Source organism: Cucumis sativus, chromosome 4 (assembly GCF_000004075.3).
Source record: "Cucumis sativus cultivar 9930 chromosome 4, Cucumber_9930_V3, whole genome shotgun sequence".
Taxonomy (NCBI): domain Eukaryota; kingdom Viridiplantae; phylum Streptophyta; class Magnoliopsida; order Cucurbitales; family Cucurbitaceae; genus Cucumis; species Cucumis sativus.
Genome location: NC_026658.2, coordinates 9,413,138 through 9,437,646, shown reverse-complemented (window position 1 = coordinate 9,437,646; position 24,509 = coordinate 9,413,138). Strand labels below are relative to the sequence as shown.

The 24,509-nt window shown below is 34.3% G+C and overlaps 3 protein-coding genes across 3 annotated transcripts; all 3 read left to right on the top strand.

Annotated features, from left to right (window-relative positions):
• The first annotated feature begins 1,151 nt into the window (after positions 1-1,151).
• LOC101222504 lies at positions 1,152-6,297 on the top strand. Its single transcript, XM_004149073.3, has 10 exons — positions 1,152-1,337; positions 1,469-1,697; positions 2,014-2,121; positions 2,242-2,411; positions 2,977-3,110; positions 3,206-3,383; positions 3,496-4,048; positions 4,134-4,246; positions 4,371-4,614; positions 5,740-6,297. The coding sequence occupies exons 1-10, from the start codon at positions 1,237-1,239 to the stop codon at positions 5,980-5,982; spliced, it is 2,073 nt and encodes a 690-aa protein (XP_004149121.2). The 5' UTR covers positions 1,152-1,236; the 3' UTR covers positions 5,983-6,297.
• Positions 6,298-9,037: 2,740 nt separating this feature from the next.
• LOC101220390 (protein RRP6-like 2) lies at positions 9,038-18,261 on the top strand. The gene is made up of 14 exons (XM_004149064.3): positions 9,038-9,881; positions 10,197-10,352; positions 11,058-11,216; positions 11,303-11,386; positions 12,196-12,275; positions 12,367-12,417; positions 12,913-13,021; positions 15,032-15,114; positions 15,274-15,319; positions 15,850-15,937; positions 16,034-16,203; positions 16,735-17,034; positions 17,121-17,222; positions 17,307-18,261. The coding sequence occupies exons 1-14, from the start codon at positions 9,219-9,221 to the stop codon at positions 18,024-18,026; spliced, it is 2,811 nt and encodes a 936-aa protein (XP_004149112.1). The 5' UTR covers positions 9,038-9,218; the 3' UTR covers positions 18,027-18,261.
• Positions 18,262-20,609: 2,348 nt separating this feature from the next.
• LOC101220150 (membrin-11) lies at positions 20,610-23,869 on the top strand. The gene is made up of 4 exons (XM_004149063.3): positions 20,610-21,350; positions 21,778-21,898; positions 21,993-22,142; positions 23,004-23,869. The coding sequence occupies exons 1-4, from the start codon at positions 21,097-21,099 to the stop codon at positions 23,163-23,165; spliced, it is 687 nt and encodes a 228-aa protein (XP_004149111.1). The 5' UTR covers positions 20,610-21,096; the 3' UTR covers positions 23,166-23,869.
• Positions 23,870-24,509: the final 640 nt, after the last annotated feature.

Genomic DNA, 24,509 nt, shown 5'->3' with positions numbered 1-24,509 from the left:
ACACTTTTTTAGACCCACCTTGACAAATTAATTCTATAAAGAAGTTAGAAAATTTGATTTATTCAAACAACTAATAAAAGAAAAATGTTGCAACTTCTTCAAATATAACATTTCACTATATTACCGATTATATATATATACATATAGTTATGTGTTAATTTGAATTTTCAAATATAGAATAAAATAAATCAAAATATAACAAAATATCATAGTATATATATGACGTACCGTGATAGATTAAAATAAACTACTATTTGTGTCTATTTGTATCGTGATAAACTAAGAATAGTCTATCACATATATTTTGCTATATTTGTGTGTGTGTTTATATATATATATAGACAATATCACTTGAAAACGAAAGAATTTGTACTTTAGAACCAATAAAATTACATATACTTTTTAATAACGATGGTCATTAGAGCATATCATCTAAGTGAGGTAATATTAGTTGTTGATGGTTGGCTGTTATGGAGTTGGTTGATCGACGAGATAATTGAGTAGATGGAAACGGTGAGAGAGAGAAAGAGAAAGAGGGAAAGATTTAAGTTCTATATACATTTACGAAACTTTAATATTAAACAACGTTAAAGTTGGTGAAGGTGAATTGTATTCAAGAACACCGATAGCTTTAGTGAAATTGATTATACTTCAACTCAACTTTAAAGTTATGGGTCAAATAATCATTTAACTGCATTAGTTAATGACATGAGAAATTGCAATAGATGACTATTTTAGCAATAATAATTAAAGATAGCAATATTTAAAAAAAATGGAAATATAGCAAAAATATCACTGATAAACTTGTATCGCTGATAGACTTCACATGGTGTATCAGTGATTGACCAATATTTGCAACATGGTCTATCAGTGATATACTTAATTAATTTGAATTTAATTGGTAAATTTGCAACTATTACGTGTTAAAAGAAAGCAATGTTATATCAAAATTAGTTGAGTTTGGGGGTTTGCATTATTTATAATATGTAATAATTAACAAAAACAAAAAGGTGTAATTAATTAATTCATAAAGCGACAAAGGGGAGATTCTATCCATAGGTTCCGAGCCGAGAGGTCCCCTGTGGGCATGCACAAAGCATTGCATGAGGAATGCCACGTGGCCTAGTAGTGTAAAGACACGTTCATCAACACCCAATTTTCACTCCTTAGCCATTACAACCGACCGAACAAACCTTCTTCTTCTTCTTCTTCCCACCTCCTTCATTTCGTTCCCCAATGGTTCAGCAGCAAATCGAAATCACCGCAACAACAATGGCGACCACCTCTCGGAAACACCTCTCCTCCATCGCCAATGACGTCGTCCAACGCTGTGCTCTGTAAGATAACTCCTTCTCTTCTTCTTCCTTCATTCCAAATCGAAGCAACTTCGTAATGTCATTCTTCTTGTTCTCTGGTTTGCACAGAACTGTTGTGTTTGTTTAACGATTTTTGGAGTGTACTTGTGCAGGAAAGTCGGCAGTTCGGTGGAAGGATTGGTGGAGGAGTTTGAGATTTCCTGGAAACCTGAGACCGGAACCTATTCGAGGAAGTTCGTGGAGTTTTGTAGCGCTAAGGCTTTGGCAAATATGTGTCGGAACTTGGAGGAAGGTATTGGTAATGGATCGTTTACCCGTTTCAGCTTTGATATGATGCTTGCTTGGGAGACGCCTTCTTCTCAAGATGAACAGACTCGTCAGGTACGTATACACACGTACTTCTCTTCTTCTCTATGAGGCTCCTATAATATATCGGTTTCATCGATCTAGTTTGAAGATTTATACCACTGTATTTATGCTTACAATCTTCCGAAATTTGGTTAGTTAATTCGGTGATTGTTCTTTTGTATTGTGTCCTCCAAAACTTGAATTATGGTGTTACAATGTAATATTCGAAATCTTTTTTACGTTTCTTTCCAGTTGATTTTTTCATGCTGAATCTCTGCCTTATGCATCGGTATTATTATCGAGTTTGTTCGTGTATAACTTTTACATTTCTCTGTTGTTAATGTAACAGGAGTGTGTGGCGAAGGGGAAAGAAGAGAAGAAGAAAGTCGTAGCAGCCAATGTGCCTCCGGAGCAGGATGAGATTCCTCTTTTCTATTCGGACATTATGCCTTTGTTGGTAAGAATATCGTGTGTCTGTGTGTGTGATTGAACGATTGATTGATCATTGGTGGGTCCATTTCCTACCTGTTTTCTCTCTCTCTCGTTTGGACACCTAATTTTGGTGTCATCTTGGCAGGTTAACGACGATCCAGATGTTGGAGAAGATGCATATGTGTGGTTAGGGTCTTTAGTTCCATTAGTTTCGGATCTTGTCAATGCAAGATTCACATTCGAAACTCTAACAGCTCCAACTGGACACCGGCTTCATTTCCCGGCATATGATAAATTTCTCAAGGAAATTGACAAGTAATTGCTATAACTCATTCTAAATTACAATTTTCTTCGGTACTGTGGATTCTTATGCTATGGATTATGTAAACATTATCCCTATAGTTGTTATTAATTGAAGCTCTGAACCATATGTGAAGATAGCACACCAACGGGCACCTGCTCTTTCTGTTTATTTGACAGTTATGCTTTTGTTAGTTTGCTCTACTTTACTCAGACTGTGTGTCATAGAAGTACAATAATTCTTCTCTCCTTGCCTATATATGAGGCCTATTTCAGTTCCTCTAACTGAAGCCATTTTTCATGACTTTGAATTTTGAAGTTTTGAAAAACACGTAAAAGAACTTCAAAGTAGTTCTAGAGAGATTACATAATTTGCGTTTCTTTTTGGGCAGATGCTTTTTATAAGTTATCATAGATTCGTTATCATTGCTCAACTCCCCAAACCTGGTAGGGGGAAGGGAACCTCTGTTATAGAGTTAAAGATGGTTAAAATATTTTACATTTTATCACATAACTTCTAAATCGTTTTCTAACTTCTTTTCTTATTCTTTTTGGCTGTTGTTCAATTTATCATCTGCAGATGCATGAAGTATCTGCAGAAACAGGCCACACCAAAGGGTGTAGAACTGCGTGATGATGAGTTCATATTGCATGTGGAGGGCACTGCTAGCTCCCAAAGGGTAGTTCGCCACATTGGATCAACAAGTTGGCCTGGTTAGATTTAGTTGATTATCATTGTTTCCTCTCCCATTTGATTGGTCTGTCATGGAGAACATGCCTGAGCCACGAAGGTCATTTTTCTGTCTCAGGAAGGCTTACATTAACTAATTACAGCCTCTATTTTGAGGCTTCGGGAGTGATAACATATGAAAATGCAATTGAGATAGAACTCTCAAAGGACACCATGCACAGTGTGAAACCAGCTTCCACAGGACCTTGGGGTGCACCACTTTTTGACAAGGCAATAGTCTACGAATCCCCTGCAATGTGAGATTTTAATTAATTAATTAATTTTTGTATATTTTTTGGGCAATGATTGCGCTTAGTGTAAAAGAAAAAAAAATCTATAACTAATCCAAATATTTTTACATTTTTATAGATTAGAGGAAGTTGTGTTGGAGTTTCCAGAGATGACAAGTTCCACAAGACGTGATCATTGGCTAGCATTAATAAAGGAGGTCATACTCTTGCATCGCTTTTTGCAGAAATTTAATGTGGAAAGTCCAGCACAAGCATGGGAGATGCATTCAAGAACAATATTAGGGATTATAAGGCTTCATGCAGCCAGAGAACTGCTTAGAATATCTCCACCAATTCCTACAAAGTTCTTAATCTTTTCCTTGTGCGATGAGTTACCAAAGGGGGACTATGTGCTAGAAGAACTTGCTGAGAATCTGAAGTTGCTGAATAGTGGAGTCCCATGTAGTGCGACTTCAACCCTGAGATATTTGAACATGTCACAATTATCTGACTCTAGTGTAGATGTAACAAAGAAAGTTCATCGTACAAGTACTGAACTTGGTGAATCCCAGTCTTCCTTAGAGAATGCCATTAATCAGGCGAGAGAAGAAGAGAAGAAAGTTGCAGTTGCCAAGGCTACTGCTGTAGGACTGAAAGAGGAAGGAATCGGAGAAAGTGCATTCATCTTCTTGGCAAGCATCTTAATCTAATCAAATATTTTTAAAATTTATTCTCTTTCGACTTATATTAAAATCACAACTTGATAATATGATACAGGAGCTGCTAAAGCCACTCAAGAGCAGGTTATCTTGGCTCAAAGAAGTTATTGAATGGGAACGACCAGTGGCAACTGTTATTGTGCTTGCTGTATCTTTGATAATTACATACAAGTATGTTCTGTCTGGGCTTTTTGTGTGCACAAAATATCCTAATCATACGTTTCAATAATTGTATTCTTCAATTTTTTCTTGGATCAAGATCAAGTTTGGCAACTAATGTTCTTTGTGGATGTAGGGAGTGGTTTGGCAAGGCTGTGGCAGCCTTCTTATCTTGGGTGGTCATGGCAATGCTTCAAGCGAGAATGGAAAAGATTCAGGAAAAGTGCGATGAGATTGTGGTCTGCACTGCCTCTGACCAGACTATGATGGAGAGCATAGTGGCTGCCCAACAGAGTTTGCAAAATGTGCATGAGATTGTGCAGTCTGCAAACATTGCAGTGTTGAAGATTTGGTCCATTTTTATATCCAAAACTCGCAAGGTATGTTCACTTTTCTTATGTAATTTTTTTTGACAATGTGTACTGTCATCTCTCTTGAGATTGAGTCTTAAATTGGCCAGTTTAGATTTTAGATCAATAATGATAAGACAGGTAGATGGGCATATAGACTGATAGAAGTTGGTGGGAAGTATATTTGAATTGAAGATTTCCCTTTACATGGACGGATACCCACAAATATGTTGGGTGGGGGAACTGAACCTCTATCTTGAAGTTGGTAGTAATAGTTTGTGCTAGGTATGCTATGTCCATTTGGATGAAAGAAATAAATATTAGGTTTCCTCGTCTTTAGTGATTTTAGTATAGATTTTTCTTTTGACTCTTTAATGATTTTAGTGAATTTGGTTTCTCGCGGATATGGTTTTGGAAGGCCAAAATTATAGTTAAATGGTTCTAGGAAATGCTATTAGGTAAATTGAAATTGCCTGATGAAAAGTCTCTTTGAACCAATTTTAGAAAACTGGTTATTTTACATTTTTACGCTGAAATGTAGTTTTATTTTATGTTAGCTACTCCTAACCGGATACTTTTCATAGAGCATAACTCAACTGGGTTGGACATTTACACTTAACCTTTTACCAAAACTTGTGTGGTCAATTAGTCAAAGGCACATCTTTACTATTTCCAAAAGTTCTCGTTTGAATGTTCAATTCCTCGTGTCAAACTAGAAAAAACAAGAAAAATTTGCAACAACAACAATTTATGGCTTTCAATTACCACCCCACCGTAAAAATTAAACCTTCAAAAGTACTTGTACGATTGTTAAAATTGAACACTCAAATTTACAATAGTGGTATAAATTAGATTTTTAAATGATAACAAGCATATATAATCGTTGAAAATTGCGATAAGTTTGAGAGTTCAATTTTTGCCATGTGAGTTAGAGGTTGTAATTATAACTATATTGTACCAGTTGAATGATAGGGCCGGTTTCACAATTTGCGTTGACAAAAACCAAAAGAAAACATATAGATGTGTCTGTTTCTGCACCGTTGATCACCACTACACTCCATTTTGAAGAAACCTATTTAAGTTCATTTCAAATAGAGGAGCTGTTCGTTTTGAATTGAAATTAACAATACCCCTACTTTCTTTGTTTGGTTGCAGCACGCAGACATGACAATGGCAGTATTGAGTGTCTTAGCAATAACACTGGCATTAGTTCCAACAAAGTACATAATAATGGGATTGATATTATACGGCTTTTTCACGACCTCAAAACTACAGAAGAACACTGGAGATATCAACAGCGGCGGAGACAGACGGCTCAAAGAATGGTGGGGCTCCATCCCTGTCATCCGCGTCCGTGTTGTCGACAAACTTCCTGAGAACAACAGCCCTTCCAATTAATATGGGTAACCCTCCCATTCACACCCTCTCCTTTAATTTGCATGCTTTCTTATAGCTTGGCTATGCTTCTTCCTTCCTCCTCGAAGTTCTAAAATTCGTAATCTCATCTGTTTTTGTGTATATACGGACAAAGTGTTTCCCCCCGGAGAATAATGTGACAGTGGGATTTGGTTTTTAGGAGTATTGAAAAAAAATACTACACACAGTATTTTGGGGGCTTCTTGTTTTTGGTGTGAAACCCTAAACCCTTTTTCTTGTTCAATGTTGCATGATATGAGTAATAATAGATTTCATTTTGACATACTTGAATTTCAACTGTACATGCTTCATCACTGTGTGGAATTAGTGTGAAACGAAATTCTGTAAGAATATTAGATTGTTAATTGTCCATTCATCTATTACTTTTCAATTCACTCCTATAAATAATTTGGGGATTCTTTGGATTATCATTTTAATAAAGATCAATCTGACAAACTTTATTTAGTGGTTGGTTGTAAAAAAATGATAAAAGTGACATAGAGAGAGCTGTATTTGAAAATATCGTATATTCTATTATAAATAGTTTCATTATCCTTATAATTGTTACCTTGGTTATAATAATAATTGACCCCTCTAACTAGACTCTCACGTTTGCCCACCATGAACTCTTTTATCTTTTTCTTCCTGCAATAAAAGAAACATCACCTTTTTCCTTTCCTACAATAGAAGAATAACAAAATGTATATTTCCTTTATATATATAGGACTCTAGTATCATATGTATGGCAGTAAAACTAGCATACAGGTATTTTCTTTCTTCTTCCAATTGTTTTAAGGGGAATTCAATCTACGTATTATATTATATTTATTTTTAGTATATAAAAATGTCAATTGATCGTTCGTGAATACATTTTTGTTCTTTTGTTCAGAAGAGAGATCCATTGTCAAACAAAGCTTCATAAATGACTCATGCATATATCTGGAACGTTAACACGCTAAAATTAATAATTTTTTTAAAAATTATTTTAAAAATTAAAAATTAAAACAAATTATGAAAAGAGAAAATCTCTTCAGATTACATTCTTTCATTTGTTTGGAGAACTCACACTTATGTGTACGTCTAGAGATGAGAGATGAGTTAGTAAGTATTTAATCGGTAGATAATTTGAGATGGGTGAGTGTTTTTAAAACATATCATTGTTATGTTAATCCGTACATAATTTCACAAGCTTGAGATGAGTGAGCATCTTAAAGAGTTTTAGATAATTTGATAAGCTTGAGATGAGTGAGCATCTTTAATAGTTTGAGATGAGTGAGTGTCTTTAAAATATTTGTTAAACAATAGATAATTTGACAAGTTTGAGATGAGTAAGTGTCTTTAAGACATTTGCGATGTAGAGCGAGTGATTTATAATAATAAATGTTTTTAAAATATATGACATTTAAGGTGGGATACGGGGAGACATATGACCCCAATGTATTTTTTTTTAAAAAAAATACATATTTCATATAAATTTCATATAATTTATACATTTTAAAAACAATGTAATTTACTTCCTCTTACGAAGACATTACCTGAGATAGCTTTTTTTTTTGGCCTTATTTCTAACCTTTGTCCCTGTCCCTCAATCAATGGGGCAGCATTTCAATTGTCACAGTCCAATTGTTACATTGTTAAACAAATTTTTTTAATAAATTCGTGCCAAATCCAACCATAGCAAAAGTGTCTAAATATATGGTCAATAATAGTTCGCACATGATCAAGAAATCATGTGGCCAAACTAAGCTTACACATATTTAGTATCTGCCACAATAACAACCTCCATCTAATCCAATCATGGTAGAATACTAAATACACAACCGGGAACAAGTCACATGTGATATGTATTCACAAGAAAACACGCGACCAGACCGAGCTCACACATATTTAGTATATGACATAGTAACAGTCTCCATTCAATCCAACCATGATAGCATACTAAATACACGGCACAGAATAACTCACATGTGATTCATATCCACAAGGAAACATTAGGTCCAATCCCCATCCAATCCAATCATGATTACATACTAAATACACGACTGAGAATGGCTCACACGTTATCTATATCTACAAGGGAACACACAACCAAACTAAGCTCACGTATACTTAGCACCTCCCACAATAACAATCTTCATATCTACTTCTATGTGCACATAGAGCCACCCACCATGGGTTAAGCTAGGCCCGAAGCCATATTACAATCCCTCATCCATATCATCACCTAGGCTCAGATTCTCGAATCTCTACTAATGGTCTCTTTCATCCTCGGAATTCCCTAACAATCATAGGTGGCGCTACGAAAACACATTCATGTAGCCTTTAAAGAAATCATCTAAAATAATGTCAAATATAAATACAAGAATTTCACATTTTTTATATTTTAAACAATTCATTAAATACATAATATAGTTTTAATAACAATGTAAATTTAAATTTTAGATCCTCCCCTAAGATAATGTTAAACATAAATACAAGATTTTCACATTTTTTTTTAATGTTTTAAACAATTTATTAAATAATGTTAATAACAATTTGAATTTAAATTTTAGATCCTTCCATCCAAATATAAATACAATTTTTTTTTATTTTTTTACATTTTAAACAATTTATTTATATTATTTAATAAATTTTCTTCTTTTAGGTTTCATTTGAGTAAAGAAAAGAAAACCTAAAAGAAGGAGATTAAGAAAGAGGGACAAGCGAAGTATAAAACAAGTAAAATGAGGAAGATTTTTTCTTACAAACATGAGACGAAAAAGGTTTCCTCTCATCTACGTAAATAATGCAAAATTCTATTTTGAAATTAGAACCAACTATTAAATAATTTTGTTATTTTGAAGACTATATATATACATATATATATATATATATTTGTTGTGACTAGTTATTAAAAATATATTTTTTTGTTTGAAGAAAATTAAAAAATTGTGATTTAACCTAATTTATTGATAACATAACATAATCTGTGGAAGATGAAGGTTACGTGCACATTCGCCCTCTCACGTGACATACCCTTCTCTCTCTACCCTAATATTTTCTCTCACTTCTATTCTCATTTCTCTTCTCTTTTCTCTTCTCTCTTCTCTCACAGTGAAGTATATGCGAAGCCGAAACGAAGTTCTTCTCTACAACTCTTCTCCGGAACCCTAACCGTCGATAACCTCAACGGGGAATCCCTCTCATCTCCGGCGAGCCATCTCTGAGCTTGCAACAATATGGACGTCGATCAGTCTGATTCTCAGAAGGCTCAGACTCTCCAATCCCTAACCACTGGTTCTCTTGGTTCGTCTCTCTCCAAGCTCGCCGCCTCTTCTCGGGCCATTCCCGCCGAAAAGGACTTTCACTTTTATTACAACTTTGACGAATTCAAAATCCCAATACGGACCATCGAGCGCCAATCTCAATCGATGCTTGAAACCATTGGCTCTTCCGCCGAAGTTTGGGGTAAGGAAATGGCGTTCCCTGAGGATACCGACGACGCGTATGATTGGTTGGTTAATGTTAATGATGAGATTTTTGAACGGTTCGATGTGTCGCTGGATGAGTTTCAGAAGATTCGGAAGGAGGAGGAGGAGGAGAGTGGGAGGGCACTGGCTTTGACCGCAGACCCTGATGATGGGTTTCAGTTGGTGTGTGGGAAGAAGAAGAAAACTCCGACTCATGAAGATGAGATGCATGATTCGAGTTTTGAGTCGAGTGTGAAGGTTGCTACCAAGGATAGGAAAACTTTAGGGGTGAAGCCGAAAGTGCCATTTCATATACCAACTATCCGTAGACCACAGGACGAGTTTAATATTTTGGTTAATAATTCTAACCAGCCTTTCGAGCATGTCTGGTTGCAAAGGAGTGAAGATGGCATCCGGTTTGTACATCCACTGGTTAGTTTAACCTCCTTTGGCTGTTATGGTTTTAAGTGTTAGTTTTTCATTTTCTTTGATTACAAGGGAGGAAGGATATCGTGCTTGGCTAGTTAGCTTATTTTGGAAATTTAATGGCTCCCAAAAAAGGACCAAATTTTATTGGCCAGAAGTTCTTGGCTTGTCTTCTGTAAACTTGCTCTGTGGTTTAGCTGGGATAGCGATTGAATTTCAATGGGATTAGCAAATGTATAGTGTGTATCTATTTTTCATGAGCACATATTGTTTTGTGGAAGCTGAGAGCTGTTGCTTACTTCATTTTACTTGTTTGTGCAGGAGAAGCTTTCTGTATTGGACTTTGTTGATAAGATTAGTGAAGATTTTCAACCTATCTATCCACCATCTTTGGATTGTACTCCTTTCAAATTCATAGAGGAAGTCAATGATTTGAAGGAACTGGCAGCTAAACTGCGAGGGGTGAACGAATTTGCGGTACGGAATTGTTATTAGTTTAATTTTGTGTCATAGACTCATAATTAGTAAGCTTGTATGATTAAAAGGAATTGTTAGTAATTTAATTTTATAGAAGGTCTTTCTCATACAATTTTAGAGAAAGGCCGTTTTTCTATTTGTGGATGTTTGTGCCGGGGGAGACAATAGATCGTTTTGAGGTATGGATAGGATAGGTGAGGTATGATCCTTATCGTGGTTCCATGTTTCTCTTTGGACTTTGGTTTTGAAGACTTTCTATTATTATGCTCTAGGCAATATCCTACATGGTTCCATTTGTATGCCTTTGTATTATTTCATTTTTTCTTAATGAAAGTAGTTATTTCTATTAAAAAAAATGAAGAATTACTTAGAATTGACTGTATTTAGACAGTGTTTTAAATTATTTTGGGGTAGCAAATGCTTTCTTCCCAAACTTTCATGTTTGCATTATTAATTTGAGTTGGGCAAGGAATCAATCAAATGCACAAATATGAATTCAAGACTAGTTGCAATATTATGAAATAAATCAGAGTTGGCCTTTAATTTGCAATGGGACATAGTACAGTTAGTAAAACTAATTTCTAATGGTATGGTTTTATGCATAGATATCTAACACTCACTTTTGATGTGCAGTCTATATTCGCATTTACTTTCTAATTTTGATTTCTGTGTTCTGTCATTTAATGCACGGTATTGATCTCTTAGGTTGATTTGGAACATAATCAGTATCGGTCTTTTCAAGGACTTACCTGTCTGATGCAAATTTCTACAAGAACTGAGGATTATGTTGTAGATACATTGAAGCTTAGAATTCATGTGGGGCCCTATCTGAGAGAGGTTTTCAAGGATCCTTCAAAGAAAAAGGTGAAAGTTGGAGATGAAGTGTTTTTTGTAGATACATTGAAGCTTAGTTTGCGTGGGGTTTTATTATAATATTCATACTCATCTAGGTGCTGCATGGAGCAGATCGAGACGTTGTATGGCTTCAACGAGATTTTGGGATTTATATATGCAACTTATTTGACACTGGACAGGTCGTGTTTTTAAAGCCATTATCTTGGATCCATTCAAGTATTTGTTTCCTTTGTCTTTTTATGGCTGTTCCTCTTGTTAAATTCTCTTAGGTCTACATTAAGATAATGTTCTGCAGGTTACAATCTCATTCATAGGTGCATCATTGAAAATTTATTTCTGTTTAGAAAAGAAATTGCATTCCTAGATTCTTGCATTAACTTGTCCCCTCAGATGTATATAGTTTTATCCAAAACAAATAGTAAATAAGATGGGACCTTTATCCTTTTTTTCCACTTTTAATTATGGAATCGAGAGGTTTTTGCCCACGTGTCCTTTTGTCTATCGTTTTGTTTTTCTATCTGGAAAAAAAATGGTGGTCAGATTACAGTATCTACTTGTTCTTCCCTTATTTACACTTGTGCTTTAGTTCTTGCATTAGTATTTTAGTGTCTTCAAATTACTATGTGAGTGGATGTTTTTGTTCTTTTATCATCGCCCTTTATCATTGTCTTCACAAATTATACAACTTCTCGTAAAAAAAATTTCAAAGGTATCCTGACATTTGATAATAGGTTTTCCAATGATTATAGGAGCTAGAACGACTTTGATTTTCTGATTATAACAAAATTCATCATCGCTGGCCATTTTTTAAAACTGGTGGCCCTTGGGTTCTGTTTCCGAAAATAAGTGATTGATTTATGGTTAATTTTTCTTTCAAGGATTATCTATCTTTGGACTTCTTTTGAGAATGCAGGGCCTTATTTTTCTGTGTTTTAACTTTAAGAGGACGAATAACTGTTGACTTTATTCATACATTTTTTATCCTCAGGCTTCAAGAGTATTAAAACTGGAAAGAAATAGTCTGGAGTATCTCCTTCATCACTTTTGTGGTGTTGCAGCCAATAAAGAGTAGGAACTTTCTCTCTCTGCATCTGGATACTTTATGTGTGGAATTGAATGGGTCTTTTTCTGTAGCTTTAACAGTTAAAATTTGTTACAGGTACCAAAATGCAGACTGGAGATTAAGACCTCTCCCTGAGGAGATGGTGAGGTATAAACGTCGTTGGTTCTTGTCATGCTGTTTTTCTTTTGTTCCTATTAGTTACACCTTTGTTTATATATTTTTCTCCTGGACGGTGCCAGTTATTCTATTGCATTATTATTTCTCTTCTTTAGTAATCTTTGCGTGGATGCATTTGATTTGACCATGTGAAGTTGGTGAGATAAGATAAATGTTGTAAGGTCTTTATGCATGTGGTCTACATTTAAAACAAACTTGATAAGGAGAAAATAGGCCGCTGTTATGCAATGATGCTTAAGTTAAAAGATCAGTGCAATTTTTCTCATATGGAGATTTCTGTAAGAGTATTTGGTGTAATTAGTGTTATATTTTCCCTGTAAGTGTCCAACAAGTCATGGATGTATTGAACAAAGTACCCAAGTCTATTCTTTAAAGCATGTGATATTGCATGAAGTTTTCTTTGGTTGTACATTTTTCATCACATCCTTACTAACGTTTCTTTAACTTCATATCTTTTAATCACAGATATGCACGGGAAGATACACATTATTTGTTGTATATTTACGATTTGATGAGGATGAAACTGGCCTCAATGCCTCGTGAATCTGAAGAATCTGATCTTCCTCTGGTAGAGGTATAGTTGCTATCGACATCTTTTGCTATTTTGTTAGGAAAAACAGAAATTTTTGGATTTGGGGAAATGTGTTTGAGCTTTGTTCAGCTACCTTTAAAATTGATCCACTTGTTTGCATTACAAAGTGTAGATTCTCTTTAAATGATAGGATATTGAGTTTTTCATTTCCTTTTCTAATATTACTTGTTTTTAAAACTTGGAATCTGAATGGATTTCATTCTGCTAAGAGATATGATATAGAGCTGATGGAAAAGTGTATGTACCTTTTCTGGATTAAGATTATATTCATTCTTTCATTCTGCCTTTCTAAAGCCTGACGTTGCTACAAGTATGGAAATAAAAATTACAGGTTGCATCGCCACCGCATCATCTTCAGCATTTTAAAAATTTTAGTTAAGGACTTATTCTGCCAGATGAGATTTGTCCAATAACATCATGAAATCTGTTTTGTTTTACACTCATCCAGGTGATCTCAATTTTTTTTTTAAAAAAATTAATTTAAAAAAAGACATAGGTCTTTTTTGGCATTGGTATTGGGTTGTTGCCAGTAAGATCTCAAAAGTTGCACTTCATGTTTTCCTTGAAAGAAAGAAAAACAAAAAAAGGGGTTGCACTATATGCTTTCTTTTTTTAAACTTGGATATGGTCTGATGAAACTGATTCTTGAAGACAGTCTTCAAAGAAAATACTTCTCAATTCTTAATATTAATTGCAGATGGGGTACCTTATATAGGCTCAACCAACGTTCAAAAACTTACAAAGTATTGACTAGTAGCCGGTCAAGTGATGACTGAAAACTATAACTAGACTAACTTTTGACTACTGTAGCTAAGTCTAACTCTAAGGGGCTTACCAAAAAGAAGTTACCTGTTTAAGTTATTCAATCCAGGGTAATTGACTTTGATAGGGAGAGCTTAAATAAGAAATATTAATCCTTGCTTTCTTATTACCTCTTACCAATTTTTGCTCTTGATGCAAAAATTATGGTTCTACTCAAACTAGAAGCATATCAGTTTCATGCTAGCACTTGCCCTGTGTCCACAAAGGATTTGTTAACCATTTTCTCTCATCGTCATGGAAAGTCAAGTGTCACTTGAAGAAATTTTGTTTTTTGTTTGTGTTTTTTAATATTTATTTATGCGGTAAGGAAACAAACTTTTTATTGATGCAATGAAAAGAAAAACAGCCCAATGCTCAAAATATAATCACACAATTAAAAGTAATAATACAAACTTATATTAGCAGAACATAAAACTTATTCACGAAAAATAAATGATTTCCAATTTAAACTTAAGTCTTGAATAGAAAAGCTAATTGAAAACACTCCGACCACAAAGATCTTTTCTCGAAAGATCTGTTGGTTATGTTCAAACTAATTTTTAGTAGGAATAGCTTTTGCCAGATTAACCCATAGAAGATGAGAATTAGGCACTTTCCACCTTCTCTCTGTCTCTCCTTTTCTAATCACAAAACCCACTTTTTCTTGAGATAGAATGGATGGATATAAAATGCACAATGAGCACCCAACAAAAGGAAATGTTCAAGCTCACATTGTTGAATCACCCTTTTTGTTAATATAATGATAATGAGCCAATCCCAAGCTTCATTGCAATCATTTGTTACTATAACAATATCTCTGCTACCAAAGTTGACATCTTTATCAGTGCAATGGTGTAAAGAGGAGGTGCCCCTTTGGTATATTTCATATATTCAATGAAATATTTTGTTTATCATCATAAGTTTTTTTCAAGTTGCTCCAACTTTATCATGACCTTTTATGTTTTTATTTTCTTTCAATTAAGAGGCACTGCTAATTGCATCTTCGACTGAAATTATAAATCTCTTTTTTACCATATTTCCAGGATTGATATTTGAGATGAAAGCCCTTTTCTGGTGTCACATTTAATTGTTTTTGGGAAATTTGGGATCTGATATTCAATATGGTTCAATATAGGAGATCAGCTTTAATTTTGTTACTTTTTTTTTCATGAACCAACCATTATTTTGTAGGTTTACAAGAGAAGTCATGACGTATGTATGCATCTTTACGAGAAGGAGCTGTTGACAGAAAGTTCATATCTTTATGTATACGGGTTAGTTTTCTCCATTCTTGGGTAAAAAGGACATCACCATTTGCTATTCTTCACTTCTCCTCCAGCTGGTGAAATCTCTCTTTTTCTTTACGCTTTGCATTTAGTGAAAAATTTAGGTTTTCATAAGTAATGTCCTAATTTCTATTTATTTTAATATAGGTTACAGGGTTCTGGTTTTGATGCTCAACAGCTTGCTGTTGCTGCAGTAAGCTTTCTTACACTTTACATTTTATCTGTAGTATATCTGCATCTAGATGGTAACAGGGATGAAGACCTCTTACAAATATCTTATTTCTTTAATGCCAAAAAATGGGGTCAAGCTGTGCAGCCAATTTGCTCATAAAATTAGAAAAAAGGACATCTTGCAGAAAAAATAATGGATTGCTAGTGTAAAACCGTTCTTCACAGACAATGTGTGACAATTTTTCTCTAAATTTGAGGTTCCAGCCATACGTCATCTGTCTCAGTAGAATCCCCTATCTGATAAATCTAAAAACATTTTAGACTTGTCGTCACCTTTCTCCCCAACCCTTGAAAAAACAAAAGAGCCATTTCCCACTTGACAGGAGTACCACTAACTCCAGCTCCAATAAACGTTCTTAGAAATGACATAAATTGGCTGTAAATTGTTTGGAAAGAACAAAAACCTAATTCATTAGAGGCTAGATCATATCTCCTATTCAATTTATGTCACTGGAAGATAAATAGCCTTATTTAATTTTGACAATGTGACAGGGTCTCTTTGAGTGGCGAGATGTTGTTGCTCGTGCAGAGGATGAAAGTACTGGTTATATATTGCCAAACAAAACGCTACTGGAAATCGGTAACTGGGAAAGCTATGTTGGCATTTGTTGTTGGAAATGATCTTATGTTTGTGTGGCTTACTGCAGAGTTTTAACATTTTTTCTTATTGTTAAAGCCAAACAGATGCCTGTCACTGTTAACAAATTACGTAGACTACTGAAATCAAAGCATCCATATATTGAGCGGAATCTTGCTTCAATTGTTACCATCATTAGGCATTCGATGCTTAATTCTTGTGCATTTGAAGAGGCTGCTCAGCGTTTGAAGGAAGTCCGTGCAGAGGCGGTAAGGCTTGTGCTTGTAACCTCGTGCTGTTGATTAACTGTCACACCACCTAAAGCCACATAACTATGATTAACGAGTTCAAGAACATTTCCCTAGGAGTTTAAGGGCATGACCTTCAATGAATTTGTGGTGATTAGAGATATAATTAGTGCCAGTATTATTTAATCCATTAGATGTTAGAAATAAATGAGAAGAAGGGACATTTATTCTTGTTGTCAGCGGCTTTATGCTGTGTCTAGGATTGAAAAGGACTTAAGGAGGAGGATTGTTGTGGCTTCTGAGTTTGTAACTAAAAGACTTAACTAATTCTTTTTGGAAGCCCGAGGGATATTGACAGACTAACAACTGATCTTTCGAGTTGCAAACTTATTATTCTATTTGTAAGTTGATTAATATTATAATTTGGAAGTCTAATCTATCTTTTAATTTTTATTCTAACTTGCCCTTTCGCAGATTTTTTTTCCACGTTGTTGGTAGTGATATTTTTTAGTATTCAATTGCCTTCACTCTTCTATGTATTTTACACGACAGGCATCAGAAGAAAATGCATCAGCTAATGAACACCAAGAAACTAATATTCCCGATACAATCCTGAATATGAAGAACAGTGCTGTTGATAATACTCCCAGTGATCGAGTTTGTTCGCCCTCTTCTCAGTCTAAAGTTGCACCCTTGGAACGTGGATACCGACCCTTTGTACCTGGTAAATGTGTGAAGGTAGATCATTCTCTGCATCCAGTTCTAAATGGGAGCAGACATATCTCTCCAGTAGGCCCAACAACATCGGAGCCGAGCAAACACTCGAATGGCGATAAATATCCAGTAGCACATGTATTGAAATATCTCTAAGTAACCATGGTTAGAGACTAATTTGGGCTTTGCTTGATATTTATACTCTATATGATTTCCTGTTTCAGGTCACTGGAGTGAACATTTCATTGCAAAAGAAGACTAACCGAGGTCTTGGGTCACTGTTGGGAAACTCTGCCCCAAAGAGAAAATTAGATATTGATAAAAAGGTAGGTCCCTTTGGTGTAACGTGTAAGATACCATTTCTTTTACTTCCCCTTTAGCTGGCCTCATTGTGTGCCTAATTTTTTTAGGATAAGGAAGAGAGCAAGTTGGATAAAATCAGATCTTCTGTGACTCTGCCCTTTCATTCTTTCTTGGGAACAAGTGAGCAGTTGAAGTCAGTTGCAGAACCGACCACTGTGACTGCGTTAAAAACTCAAAATTCTGAACTACCTGCTGCTGAGTCAGCCAAAAGCTCAAATGTAGAGCCTCCTGCAGTGCCAGTTCCAAAACCCTTCCCGACCGATGAGATTATCATGTTGGAAGATGATTCAGATGACAATGTCGAAGATGAAGACGAAGACGAAGACGAAGAATTGCGCGCTGTTGATGAAGCAACTGGTGAACCAAAGTTGAAGGGTTTAAGTGCTAGTTCACCTCTTGAAATTGACGACGACGACGAACCAATGTCTTTGTCTGAATTGTCTTCTAGCTTTCAAAAATGTTTGAATTCGAACGAAAAAGCTATGAATGTTGGGGAAACTGATAATCCAGGAAACCAAAGTGACTTTTTGCAAATTAAACCGTTCGACTATGAAGCAGCAAGGAAAGAAGTAGTATTCGGAGAAGATTTGGAGGAGGACTTGGAACCTGAGAATGACAAAGATCCAAAGGCATCAAAGAATGCTGGGGCAAAGTTAGATTTAGGTCTAGATAGAGTTCAAAAGAACAGTGGCACCGTGGAATTACCGCAAGGCAAACGACGCCATGCCTTCCCTGCAACTGGAAACCGAAGTGCAACTTTCCGTTAAATCAATGTAAGTGATTTTTCCTCTGTAAAATACAGACATTACTAGTATGGTATTACTAGTCAAAAGATTTCAGGTATTAAAATGGAAAAAAGAAGAAAAAAGAAAGTATTACCAAGTTGTTTTAAAAGAGTGATCTTGCTTGTTTTCAATTTGGTTAGGGGGTACTAATCTTAGATTAGAATGATCAATATAATGACCCTCTTTTCCTCCTCAACTCATAATTATTACTGATTTACTCACAGCAGTGTAAAGAATTGGGCAACCTTTACAACAAAATTACATTAAATTATCATAAGCGGGTTCATGTAACTATTCTCAAACGACGTTAGAATTGAGGCGAATTTGAGAATGAGAACATTGATATTGTTTTTATTCAATGGTCGACCCTTAGGAGTTTTATCAACTTTCTCAAACATAACTACCAAGTCATGGGATGTTTGTAACTTTTGCAATGAAGCTGTTACTAACCAGTTTGATTAATTAATGTGTTTCGTATATCACTTTAGGAAATTGTTATTAATGATCTTTTGTCTATTCTTGGCTTCCCATGGGGTCTAGGTGTATAAGCAAATTTTCACCTTCATAGAGTTGATGGTGAAAATACTACACAACTTATGCATGTGAAATTTTGTTATAGTTTAGTTTAGAAGTTTGTTTGAAATATAAAAAACAAAAGAAAATAGAACTAGCAACTGGAAAATATCTTATCTTCTGGAAGTCCGTATAGTGTTTAGAATTCTAATTTGTTTCAATTCTAGGAATATAAATGATATCCATCAAAATACAACATTTTATAATGGAAATAAGCTGAAAATTGATCATCGCTTTCAATTTTTAAATTTACCCACACCTGTGTTTGATTCATTTATAATGACAATTTTTTTTTTTAATTTTGTTTGATTTAAAGAAAAGTTATATGATACTTTAAAATTAGAAAAAAATAGTTTTAGGAATGATATGTTTTTTAGAAATTACTTCTTTTAATTTAAGATTTCATATAATTATTTAAAATAAAAAATAAAGTTTTTAAGGACTTTATAAACCTGATTTTAAAAACACAGAAACTACATAGATATGTTATGAGAATTGGTAAATTTAGTTGGCAATATCTAAAGACTAAAAATGTAATCGAACATATTTTTTCTCGAATTTGGAGGCAGAAAAGTAAATTTTTTTCATTTGTTATCATAGTTATTTTCAACTTGTAATAATAAAATAAAATGTCCTTACTCAAATAAATAATATATTTTTTTAAATATAACAAGTTAAAAAAATATTCATAGTGTATAGAATAATTCAGAAAAAGACAAAAGTCCACTGTCCTATAATAGAAAATACAAAAAATGTTCCAATCAACACATGATTAATTGGTCACACGCACAAATATAATTATTTCTTCTAAATGATTGTGATACATAATCGTATAGGTAATGATACATGATCGCACATGTGCAATTCTCCTTCTAAGTGAATATGATACGCGATCATGTAAGTAATGATACATGATTGTGTAGGTAGTATAAATATAATCATGTAGTTCCTCTAATGATAAGAAAAATACTTCAAACCTAAACGAATCTGTTGACTATGGTACGCTATTATTTAGACCTTATCCACGTGATTGTGTAGTTCTTTTAAACGATGAGAAAAATGCTTCAAATATAAAGATTCGAGTGGTATGCGATCATTCAGATCATGTCAACACAAGTGTTCATTTTAAATGATGTGAAAAGAACTTTAAATTTAAACGATTGTGTTGACCATGCTAAATGATCTTGTTGATAATGGTAAAACGTTCGTTTAAATTATGTCGAAGTGATATTTAAATGAACTTGATATTCTTGAATATGAGGAAAATGAAGTAGTTTCAAACAATCTTATCGAAAATGATGAAGATGGAATAAAAAATTTGAAGAAAATAAATCGTTTAAAAAAATATGGAAGAGAAGCTAAAGAAATTTGGAAAAGATGATGAATAAATGACAAAACAAAAAGAAGAAAGAAATGTGATAAATTGTCCGCAATATTAAAGACAAATCTAAAATTTATAAAAACACTTTTTCAGCTTTGGTTTTTGTTATATGGAACGTAAATATTTTCGTAATTTATTACAAATTAAGCTAATAAAGAAGGCAAAGAATGATATCGAAAGGCATAGCCTCTGCCAGATCATATGATTATGAGTTGGCAGCCTATCATTGGTTTGTCGATGTCAATTCAAAACCATCGCAAGGCTTGTGAACACTCTCAATTAATCCCATCCATTCATTACAAAAGACGTCAGCATCTACGGTTCCCAAACACGCCATGTCATCATCCTAAATACTTTTTTGACAAATCGATTTGGATGGAAATAAATCAATGGTTTCAAATAATTGGGGTATCAAATCGCATCCTCTCGTGAAGGTTAAGGCCAAAACGGTACCAAAATTCCCATATCCCATTTAATTTCATGGTGTAACATACATGATTTCATGTTCAAGTGGAATGCACACTATATAGTTCACTTGTTCTCTCTAATCGTTCTCCAATTTTCTTCTTTTTGCTCTTACAAACATGAAAACTATCTTTAGTTGAGAATCGCATTAGCGACGTCTCTTCCAATTTGACTGACTTCAACTATCAACAATTTTTTATTTTCTCACACCGTTGTCATTTAATGCACACGACTTAATTTAATGGTGTACATGGCAACCTATTTTTTTCAATACTTTTACAACAATCTACTTTTTATTATAATTATTTAAATAGCATTATATATATTTTTTTAAAATCCAGTTTTTCTCTCTAAATTCTCATCCCTTGCCTTCCATCTCCCCGTCAATTCATTCGTTCATAGTTTTCTTCGTCTTCTTCGTTTCTCCCTTCAGATCCTCGCACAGGAATTCTTTGTTCTGTTTTTTCTCCCATATTCATCTTCAATTTTTCTCTCATTTGCCTTACAACAATCTACCAAATTCCTCTCCTTTTGTCATCATTTCCCTCTTAACCATCTGCCATTTCGTTTCTTCTTCATCTCGGATTTCATATTTGACGAAAACCCAAGTCTCTAATTGCGATTCTGATTCCGATGTCGGCTTTAGAAGGAGGTGGAGGAGGTACCCTTTCGGAGATATACCAAAGTGCGAAGAGGCTGCTTTTGAGGACCAGAGATGGGCTTGAGAAGCTTGAGCGTCTTGAATACTCGGCGGCTAGCGGTATGGATTCTCCCGAGCTTTCCTTCTCGATCAAGAAGGATATTACTCAGATCCAGTCTCTATGTGTTGAGATGGATAGGTTATGGCGGTCTATTGCGGCCAAGTCTCAACGTGATTTGTGGAAAAGGTTCTTCTTTCATTCAATTTGTAATTGTACTGTTTCCATGTTCATCTTTTTTGGGCTGAATTTTGAATTAGATGGTATTTGTTTTGATTTGGTTTTTGGGTTTTTTTTTTTTTTTTTTTTTTTTTTTTTAAGATTTCCTTATTCTCTCTGAATTACTTGTTTTGTTAATTTATTCAAATGTGGTGGATGTTATGTTCTCCTGTTTGTCTGTTGTGGCTTTTTGTTTCCTTGGAGTTGAATCATTGTTTCTTCCATCAAAGAGAAGAGAAAAATGAAATGGGGTGGTCTCTTAGATCCTGAATTGAATTTTGTTCGGGTTACAGTATGGGATTGGGATTTTATTATAATTATGCATGAACTTATAAGGCTTATGTCCATTTTGACAATGCCTAACCTTGATGTGTTACAACTTGGAATTGTCCTGCAGAAAGGTGGAACAAGTTGCAGAGGAGGCTGATTCTATGAAACAAAGTTTGGACAAGTATTTTCTTAGAAACCAGAAGCGGATGACGGAAGCAAAGGAGAGGGCAGAATTGCTTGGAAGAGCTGTAAGTACCTATTTTTAGCTACCTGTGGCTTCTGGTTAGCTGAACCTCTTTTTTAACCTTCATTTTGAATGGTCTTTGGTTTTGGTTTTTGTAGAGTGGCGACTCTGCTCACATTTTAAGAATTTTTGACGATGAGGCACAAGCTATGAACTCGGTTCGAAATTCATCACGGATGTTAGAGGAAGCTAGTGCAACCGGAGAAGCTATCCTTTTCAAATACTCTGAGCAGAGGGATCGCCTGAAGGTATGTTCATAACTGAGAGCATGTAGATAGATATGTTTTTATTTGCTGAGGCTTCTGTTCTGTTAACTGTTAAATCAATCTTTGAAGACTATGGATATGTGTTCCCTGTAAATGTGAATTTGTTGAAGATTTATTCTATAATAGTCTCTAGTTGCTTTAGGAGATAGCTGCAGTTATCGTGCCCGAGTTAGCATTGAAATTTACGGAAGTTACTTACTACATATGAATATTTACTGAAGTTTGTGTCTATATTTTGGAGTTATAGATTCTCCTAAAGTAAAAACACTCTGAATGGCTTGAGATTACGTGCATTATGCTACGTAATTACTCTAAAAGAATGATTGGCTCACAGTTTAAACAATCTTTAGTCGATGAAGTCCAACTTCATGTGAACTATGATGAGACAGTGTGGAAAAGAATGTAATGATATAAATTTAGGCAGGCATGGTTCTTGTTTTCTGTTTTATTCTGTAGTTAGTATCTAGGATTGGATAAAATAAATTTAGTGATACAAATTTATAGTATGGGGGATTTGTAATTGTATAACCTATAATAATGCAAATATAAACTTATGGCCGAACATTCCTTGACGGGTTTTGATGGTGCCTTAATTATCATTGACTTCCGTACTGATAGATTTGGTTATCTTGCTAAACTAGAGTACTTTCTTAGTTTCATTCAATTTTTTCTCAGACCGAGTAAAACATGCAATTATAAACCACGGTAGGCTGAAATGAAATCCACAGCTACTTTACTAAAGTCTTTGTTGACTTTTACTGCAGAGTATAGAGCATATAGACTCTCCCCTCTGATTCATCCATTTCTGTCTCTCATGTTCATTAATTTGTTTTTGTGAATCAGAGAGCACAAAGGAAGGCACTGGATGTCCTTAACACAGTGGGGCTCTCCAACTCCGTACTGAAACTCATTGAGAGACGGCACCGAGTTGATAATTGGATTAAATATGCAGGCATGATTTTAACCATAGTTGTTGTGTTCTTTTTTGTTCGATGGGTACGCTAATTCTCACCCAATGATTGCCGTGCAATTCAATTCATGCTGGCTTCTTGAAGAAAGGTACATAAATACACATTGAGGCTGCTTTAATTTGACCTCCTAGGGTTTACACCTCTAGAGGTCTCACCATCCAGAAGACAAAATACTACACACTAAATAGACTACGATGATGTTCCCCATGTCGAGCTTTACTTCGCAAGTGTGATAACTTGATTATTTTTCAGCTAGTCTGTAAACTCCCTTCTGGGTTGCTATAGTATAAGTTCTGATTCAAGATGCACGTATCTGTCAGAAGTGGCATCTTGTTAATGGTTTTGATGATTCTAGGCTTTTGTTTGTTACATTTCATGAACTTTTGAACTTTTTCTGGTGCCTTGGGTTCTCTATAGGTTTTTTCTTTCACTATTGTCATTCAAACAGGTGGAGATTTTGAACCTACAACTAAGCTTAGTTTATGCAGTTGAACTATGTTAAGGTTAGTTGGCTCAACATTCTCTGTAGTGTTTTTCCAATTTTGGAAGGAATGGTAAATGTTAAGTCCTTAGGTAAAAGCTTATTAGAATGGTGTTTAAACTCGAAAGTTGTACTCTTGTTGTAACTCTGCTATTTGGTTTAGAAAGTCCTCAATTTTCGGCATATCAATCTTTACCAGGAGGAACTATGAAATTATTTCAGCAATTTATAGTTTGGTTACTTTAGTTTGAAGGCAAGCTCAATGTCTGCAATGAAATATTTGGAATATTTGGAGTTGAATAATTTTGTTTCCTCATTATGAAAGATAGATTATGTACTTGAAATCCATGTGATAAGGTGGTTATTTATGTTTGACATAATTGTAGGAATGGAAAGAACGCAGGAGGTGGTTGGGGTTTTGGCAAAATTCTAAATAAGTTTTTTCTTTTTGCCCCTGCTATTGTTATATATCATATTGATTGAATGAATTCATGTATAATTTGTTCAACCAAATTCATGGATGAAGTATTGAATTATTAAAACACTATATATTTTTTATTATGAGATCCTAACCTAAATGAATGGATAGTTAAAGTTTGGAATACTTCTAAATTTTGAAATTGGTAATTTAGGCAATTATCTAGATCACTCAATCTTATTTGGGTTTTTTTTTTTTTTTTTTTTTTTTTTATATATATATATATATATAATTTTAAATTTAAATCGAACCATTGTTATGATTTAATAATGAATCGTTAATTAATTAAAGTTTAAACAAGTAGGAAAATTAATGCATTCTTCTCCATTTTTATTATTTTAGATAACAATTATAATTCTTTTTATTATGATTACGAGTTTTATTATTTTAAATGACAATAATCTCAAACAAAGTATGTA

Excerpts from the sequence above, each read along its gene's own strand:
- LOC101220390 (XM_004149064.3), top strand. The coding sequence starts at position 9,219 with ATGGACGTCGATCAGTCTGATTCTCAGAAGGCTCAGACTCTCCAATCC. Across the intron at positions 13,022-15,031 it reads CTGATCTTCCTCTGGTAGAG|GTTTACAAGAGAAGTCATGA; the intron begins GTATAGTTGCTA and ends ATTATTTTGTAG. Across the intron at positions 16,204-16,734 it reads AGGAAGTCCGTGCAGAGGCG|GCATCAGAAGAAAATGCATC; the intron begins GTAAGGCTTGTG and ends TTTACACGACAG.
- LOC101220150 (XM_004149063.3), top strand. The coding sequence starts at position 21,097 with ATGTCGGCTTTAGAAGGAGGTGGAGGAGGTACCCTTTCGGAGATATAC. Across the intron at positions 21,899-21,992 it reads CAGAATTGCTTGGAAGAGCT|AGTGGCGACTCTGCTCACAT; the intron begins GTAAGTACCTAT and ends TGGTTTTTGTAG. Across the intron at positions 22,143-23,003 it reads AGCAGAGGGATCGCCTGAAG|AGAGCACAAAGGAAGGCACT; the intron begins GTATGTTCATAA and ends TTTGTGAATCAG.
- LOC101222504 (XM_004149073.3), top strand. The coding sequence starts at position 1,237 with ATGGTTCAGCAGCAAATCGAAATCACCGCAACAACAATGGCGACCACC. Across the intron at positions 1,338-1,468 it reads GTCGTCCAACGCTGTGCTCT|GAAAGTCGGCAGTTCGGTGG; the intron begins GTAAGATAACTC and ends GTACTTGTGCAG. Across the intron at positions 2,122-2,241 it reads CGGACATTATGCCTTTGTTG|GTTAACGACGATCCAGATGT; the intron begins GTAAGAATATCG and ends TCATCTTGGCAG.